This window comes from Triticum dicoccoides, chromosome 5A (genome assembly GCF_002162155.2).
Source record: "Triticum dicoccoides isolate Atlit2015 ecotype Zavitan chromosome 5A, WEW_v2.0, whole genome shotgun sequence".
Lineage (NCBI taxonomy): Eukaryota > Viridiplantae > Streptophyta > Magnoliopsida > Poales > Poaceae > Triticum > Triticum dicoccoides.
Window position 1 is genome coordinate 657,001,887 of NC_041388.1, and position 7,497 is coordinate 657,009,383.

General features: G+C 46.4%; 1 protein-coding gene across 1 annotated transcript; it reads left to right on the forward strand.

The window, feature by feature from the left end:
- Nucleotides 1-1,080: 1,080 nt before the first annotated feature.
- Nucleotides 1,081-2,081, forward strand: LOC119303812 (actin-depolymerizing factor 3-like). The gene is made up of 3 exons (XM_037580961.1): nucleotides 1,081-1,207; nucleotides 1,311-1,600; nucleotides 1,700-2,081. The coding sequence occupies exons 1-3, from the start codon at nucleotides 1,205-1,207 to the stop codon at nucleotides 1,848-1,850; spliced, it is 444 nt and encodes a 147-aa protein (XP_037436858.1). The 5' UTR covers nucleotides 1,081-1,204; the 3' UTR covers nucleotides 1,851-2,081.
- Nucleotides 2,082-7,497: the final 5,416 nt, after the last annotated feature.

Below are 7,497 nucleotides of genomic sequence, written 5' to 3' on the forward strand. Positions count from 1 at the left end.
TGGCGAAAAAGGCGGCGCGGAGATCGAGGCGTCTATGCCCCGTCCCATCCGAACGCCGCGGTCTGCCCCGCTTCGCGCGCGCCCCCAAATTTCGCACCCCGCGGAATCCGCGAGCAACAAATCAGTCTGTCAGACGCGGTGTTTCCGGCGATCCGTCGCTCGGAGATCGTCGAAGCTCGAAAGATCACTCGACGCAAAAATAGAATGGATCGAGTCGACCGAAGACAAATTGCTCCCTGTCAACGAAGAGATTCTTTGATCCAGAACAGCGCACAACTAGAGCGCAAAGGTTAATCGGAAACGACATCAACTCCTTCTTCACTCGAAGCCTCAATCCATTCGGGGGCTAATGATGGGGTTATGTACCTAGGGTAGGGTCATGGACCTGTTCCAAGTAACTTACCCTAGGACATCCCTAGAAGAGGTCGCCTTCCAGTCGACCAACGAGGATTCACTCGACTGACCTGAAGGACTCGACCACGAAGACTCACTCGACCACCAGGAGGTCAAGAGGCACGCTGCACCGCAACGGCCTGTAATTAAGTAGACTTTATGATAGTAAAGGCACTTTATGTGGGGCGTTACCAGTAACGCCCCAGACTTAACTCACCTTAAACCCTCTCCTACGTGGGCTGGCTGGGGTCCTGGCGCACTCTATATAAGCCACCCCCCTCCACAGGCAGAGGGGTTCGGCACCTTGTAATCCATACATTCATAATCCACTCGACCGCCTCCGGGCTCCGAGACGTAGGGCTGTTACTTCTTCCGAGAAGGGCCTGAACTCGTACATCCTTTGTGCTTACAACCTCTCCATAGCTAGGACCTTGCCTCTCCATACCTACCCCCCACTCTACTGTCAGGCTTAGAACCACGACACTGACCGACCACGCAAGCGGATCTGGCCACCATCAGTCGAGACGACCTTTCCAAGCTTCGATTCTTGGGCGTGAGTCACTCCAATTCTTCTTCTTCCCGCTGCCACATCGCCATGTCGAGAACAGTCCGCCCGACGGAGAGCGACACCACAGCGCCCACACGTGTTCACCTCGCTCACATTGGACACGACACACAATCATCTTATTTAAGCACCAGGCGACACCACGCTGAAATAACAACAAAAACCCACTGCGAAATACTCCTACTACTAGCAGTTCTTCGCTGCAGCAGCATCACACAGATTTAAGGTTCAATCTCCAGACAGAAAATGGTACTCCCTCTTCTTCTTAATCTTAATCAGTTCACGCTCAATTAGTTCGTCGTGGATTTGTCGATAACTTTGGTGGATTTTTGGTTGCGCGTGAACATTGCAGGCGAACGCGGTGTCGGGCGTGGCGGTGAGCGAGGAGTGCGTGAGGGCGTTCCAGGAGCTGCGGGCGGGGCGGGCGCACCGGTTCGTGGTGTACAAGATGGACGATGCCGTGCAGCGGGTGGTGGTGGACAAGGTGGGCGGCCGCGACGCCGGCTTCGACGACCTCGCCGCGGCGCTCCCCGCCGACGACTGCCGCTACGCCGTCTACGACCTCGACTTCACCGTCGGCGACGCCACCGCCAAAGGCGCCGACGGGGAGGCGCCCCGCAGCAAGATATTCTTCATCTCCTGGTACGTACTCCTGTGCTACGCTTAAATAGGAGTACTTCAAATCATGCAACTACGTACGTGAGCCGCACGATGATGACATATGTGTGATTATTGATGAAGGTCGCCGGCGAGTGCGGAGGTGAAGAGCAAGATGATCTACGCCAGCTCCAACGAGGGGTTCAAGAAGGAGCTGGACGGCACGCAGATCGACGTGCAGGCCACCGACCCCAGCGAGCTCACCCTCGACATCCTCAAGGACCACGCCACCTAACCAATCAAGCAATCCCTCCAGTGTGTATGATTGACGGTTCACGCGTGCACGTTACGTGCGTGCTAGTTTTGTGATGTGCATGTATCTTTGCCCTTTTCGATTGTGTTGTGTGCTTCCAACTGGATCGTGTCGTCGACCCCAAGAGAATGATGATGATTTTCCATTGTACTATGTGGTGTGCAAATAATTGACTCTATCCTCAAGTGAAACACGTAATTTTTTCCGATAAAAGGTGCTTTTATTAACTTAAAATGTAGCATCAAGCAGATACAAAATATGATAAGTAAATCCGACCTCTGCATAATCAAGATGCACACAGCCAAACATTAAAAATCTGAAGAAAAAAAAGAAAACAAGAAACAAATCTGAAAAAAAAGAAAACGAGAAACCGACATATCGGCAACAGTAGAGTCATATAAGACCAACATTCTGTCTATGTCGAAAAAGGTGGTGGGCTGATCCGGAAAATAAAAATAAACGAGAAACCTACATATCGACAACAGTAATACTCTGCCTACATATCAACAACAGTAATACTTTGCCTATGTCGAAGAAAGTAGTGGGCTGATCCGGAGACTATGTTGTCACCTATGTTAGGTAAAAATCTTTTTGGTCACTCGCTCCAACCGCGTATACACCACCTTAAACAGCGGTTGGTACTCCGTCCGTTGTAGCCTATACTACATATGAAGCGAGTGCGTACAGTGGAAAATAACCTACAAAGCAAAAAAGTTTATGTTATTAAAATCAAAATATTTCTACATAGCCAAAGCGACCACAATAAGGCATACGCTCCCATCCTTAATAACGTTTTGACCCTACTTGAAATATCGTTCAACCAATGACCAAAAATATTGGCAACACTTGTGGGCGGATATAAATTATGACCAAAAATATTGACAACACTTGTGGGCGGATATAAATTGGACGTTCCCATCCTCAATAACATCTTGATCCTATTTGAAATACCGTCCAACCAATGACAAAAATATTGGCAACACTTGTGGGCGGATATAAATTGGACGTTATTTGAATGATTGAACATATAGAACGCGCAAGTTTGCACTGGAAAAATAGATGTTTGATCGTCTCATCGTGAGTACAAAAGTTACACTTCTTACTTCTTTGCCAATTGCGACGGGCAAGGTTGTCTTTGTTTAGTACAACTCTTCTCCGAAGATACCACATGAAGATTTTAACTTTTAGTGGAATCTTCGACTTCCAATTCTTCTTGTTATTATCCATTGGGACCTCTGAATGCGTGAGTGCATGGTATATTGAGTCGACCGTGAAAGACCCAGGTGTAGTGTGGTTCTGGCGGAGCACATCCCATCCTTGTGTCAGGTTAATCGAATCCAATCTGGACAATAGATTTTGCCATGACATAAGACGGGGGCCGATCAAATCCCACTTGAAAGAAATATTCGGCGAAAATGAGCCGAGGACCTGTGCGAGAGTATCATTCTTATTGCGAACAATATTATACAAAGCAGGATATTGTTCTCGGAGGCTGGCATTGCGTAGCCAGTTATCCTCCCAGAAATGAATCTCTGACCCATCATTTATTGCAAATGATCCAAAACGAAAAAGATGTTTCTTTACCGCCATTAGACCAGCCCAAAAGTGTGAGTCACCAGGTTCCCAATAGGCCTGGGGTATAGCCTTTTGGTCTAGATACTTGTTTCGCAGGAGGGTTTGCCAAACGACATCCTCGATAAGTAGTTTGAACAACCATTTACTAAGTAATGCATTATTCTTGACCTGTAGGTCATGAATGCCAAGGCCACCTTGGTCTTTTGGTCTACAAACCATGCTCCATTTGACCAACATGTACCTTTTCTTTTCACTATCTTCTTGCCAAAAGAATCTGAATCTAAAATAATCCGGCCTTTGCAAGACCCCTTTTGAGATTTGGAAAAAAGAAAGCATATAGAGAACCATATTTGTGAGGACAAAATTGATCAAGACTAGTCGTCCTCCAACAAAGAGCAACATGCCTTTCCAACTGCTCAACAGTTTCTCTAAGCGCTCATCTACATGTTTCCATTCTGCATTTGTGAGACGCCGATAATGAATAGGTATTCCCAAATATTTAATTAGGAATTGGCCTTGCGCACACCCAAATAGGTCAGCGTAATCGGCTACCGCCTCACTTGCTTCTCCAAAGCAGTACAATTCATTTTTCTGGAAATTAATTTTAAGGTTCGACATTTGCTCAAACGCTGAAAACAATAGTTTCAGGTTGTGAGCCTTATCCAGGTCATGTTCCATAAAAAGAATTGTATCATCGACATATTACAGAATAGATAGGCCACCATCTACAAGGTGTGGCACTACTCCTGCAATCTGACCGTCCTGCTTGGAACGATCAATCAGAATATCCAACATGTTAGCAACAATGTTAAATAACATTGGTGACATGAAGTCACCTTGGCGTAGTCCTTTTTTGTCTGAAAGTAATGGCCTACATCATCATTGACCTTGATGGCCACACTACCTCCAATGACAAAATTTTGGATCCACGCGCGCCTTTTAACAAAGAATCCTTTCATTCTCAGGGCCAGTTGAAGGAATGACCGTTTGACCTTGTCATAAGCCTTTTCAAAGTCAATCTTTAAAACTACTTCACTCATGTTTTTTCGGTGCATCTCGTGAACAGTCTCATGTAGAATTACTATTCCATCAAGTATATTTCTTCCTTGCATGGAAGCTGTTTTAGATGGCCGTCCGACATGATCAGCAGACTGGTCAACTTCTCAGCTTGACCGAAGATGATAACCTAGCCCCTGAAAATGAAAGCATGATGAGAATCTAATATATGAGAAATGCCAGGCAAAAATTTGTTGGAAGCAAGTGGAGTACTACTACAAGTGAAACACGTAATGGCAACGTTAATTAGTTGAGGACATGGTGATCTATCTTTATGGAATCTTCATGTTTGATTTGGGACTGCGAGGCGACAACGCCACCGCGGTGTAGGAATAATGGTCTCCCCGCCCTATCCCCGGCCCATCGATCAGCTTATCAACGGTTGAGTGTGTGTGTGGAGCTGTGTCTCCGGTGGGTATTCCGGCATTCAGTCGGTTTACTTTTCTGGTGGATTCGGTTGGCTTTATGGTATCTGGACTCTCGATATGCCATTATCGGTGTTTTTTTCTTCGGGCCGGTGATCTGCTTCGCAGATCACGGCCGTCGGCGCCTCTTGGTCTCAATCGACGACCTCTCTGCCACTGCTTCAACAAGCTTCTGGGTTTAAAAAAGTTTGCTCCATCGAGCCACAATGCAACATTGAGTTATGTTCACAACGTATCATCGGCGGATGCATGAAAATTCTTTTGCGTGGCTTGTCATCAAGAACTGTGTGTGAACTGTGGACCGCCTTCAGAAATGGGGCCGGCCCAGTTGTGGCATTTGCCAACTATGCAAAAGAGAGCCAGAAACCGCAGCTTGATTCTAGTCGGACATCAAGGGTTGGCTTGATTCTCTGAAATTGGGCATCACGAGTTGGGGAGGCATCCACACGGTTCATGTATGGTGGGCAGCGATGGTCCTTCGACATGGTCACTGGAAAACAAAAGTTGTCTCATCGCTTCTCATGCTCGTCACCTGGGAGATGTAGAACGAAAGAAATGCAAGAATCTTTTACAACAAATCGACCACGGCAACTATCTTGATAGATAACATCAAAGGGAAGCTAGGAATTGGGTCCTGGCGGGGGCGAAATATTTGTGTTCTTTGATGCCATGAGAGTAGACTTTTCTTCCTCATTTGTTGATGTGTATTGGATCTCTTGGACTATGTTTGTCCTCCCTTCTTTATTAACGAGATGAGGTAAAACTTTTGCTTTCGTTTCAAAAATAAAAAAGACTTAGGCACTCCCACTGTTTGAATGTAATTTTGTGTTTTTTTTTTCAAGAATGCCTTTGTAAGAATATGTGGTACTTTTGTAATTAACACATGATCTTAGGCTTTTTTTAAAGGAAAAATTAATCGATCGACCTGTCAGTGACAGGTTAATGGGACGCGACTTTAGGAAGCAGGTGTCGTGCGTCGACGTGGAAAAGAAAATGTTCCAGGCTAGCCATGAGCGGCAGCGTGAGTACGCTTCGCCACTAACGCTCACAGATCCATCGATCATCAATCGACACGATTAATTTTGTACTACTGAAATTTTTGGCCAAGAGAACGCCCACGGAGCTGTTCTTAGGAGGAAGAAAATAAAAGATCTCTCTTTCGATCGTGGATGTCTCGCTTAAAGTGACACGGCAGCAGATGACCGAATAATTAAAGGATAAGGGCAGCAGCTGGCAGTCGCTGTCGCGCGGCGCCTTTTTTCTTTCTTCCTTCTTTCTATTGAGTATTTGGTTGGCCTCAGCTTTTTCAGCTGCAATCGACAACTTCTATTCTATTCTCGCGCTGTTCATGGCAGAAGATTCTGCTGTCGATCTAGGCCGCGTGCAACCTACGCGGTATAAGGGCATCTTCAACGTTAATCCTAAACCGAACACCGCATTCATCCGCGTGGAACAGTCTATGGATGCAAAATAGAAGCCGACCGTGGACCGTCTAACACTATCAGATTTTAAACCAGATTTCAACTAACCTGATGGTTTTCATCAAACACGACGGAATTCATCAAACTATAAATAGAAAATAGCAAAAATCATACAGAAATAGCATGCAAATATGTCTAGTACAACAATAGTTCAAATTCAACGAGATTAACCAGATTTTCAACAAGTTTATCATGGATAGATCATGTTGCCTCACACATACTGTCTATTGAGCTTCATCCAGCAATGTATATGTGTGAATGGTCTACCATCTGGCATGTAGTACATCATGGCACCGCGTGTAGGCTACACAACGTGTAAAGCAACAATGAATGAATGAATTGATCAATCAACATGTAGAGTAAGAAGAAGAAAAACTTACGACCTCCATGGTTACCTCGCACAATGGCTACATTGCCTCCAACCGATCAAACACGCCACAATACTTCATGACGAAGTTCTGGATGGTGTACAATCGGTACGCTAAGGACTTGACATTCATGGATGATGAGCATGTCTTAGGGCGCAATGTGCTTTCACGCATGAGACGAACCACACACGCGCTACCAAAAGACCCCCTTTTTGCTCCTGCCTACGAAGTCCGCAGATACGACCAACCACACATCGCACAACAACTCATCTTCCTTCATCGAGTACCCGCTATCCTTCTTACTCTAAAAACGACATGAAGTTCGGAAATAAGCTCAATGACATTTGACCGTACACCTACCAAGTGTGGTGTCCGTCATGGATGGTGTCGACAGTGGACAGAAGGTACCTGGCTGCGGACATATCCTGGGTAGATGGCATCGTTGTACGACGCGAGCGGGCGCGTGGGTGGGGGTTGCGGACGTCTGGCAATTCCTGGGTGGCGGCCAGAGAGTACGCTGGCTGTGCCGGACGAGGAGGGTGCAGATGCAAAGCAAGGCAGAGCAGGGGCGGACACACAGAATGAGACGGGGATCGAGGATTTGAGTGGGCAGGGATGTCGGATTCCTACGTGGCGGCAGTCCGAAAATCCCAGTAGTTTGCTTCCAGTTTACAAGAAAAAAGACGGTTAGACCGCTTCCCGGACTAATACATGACCATGTTGA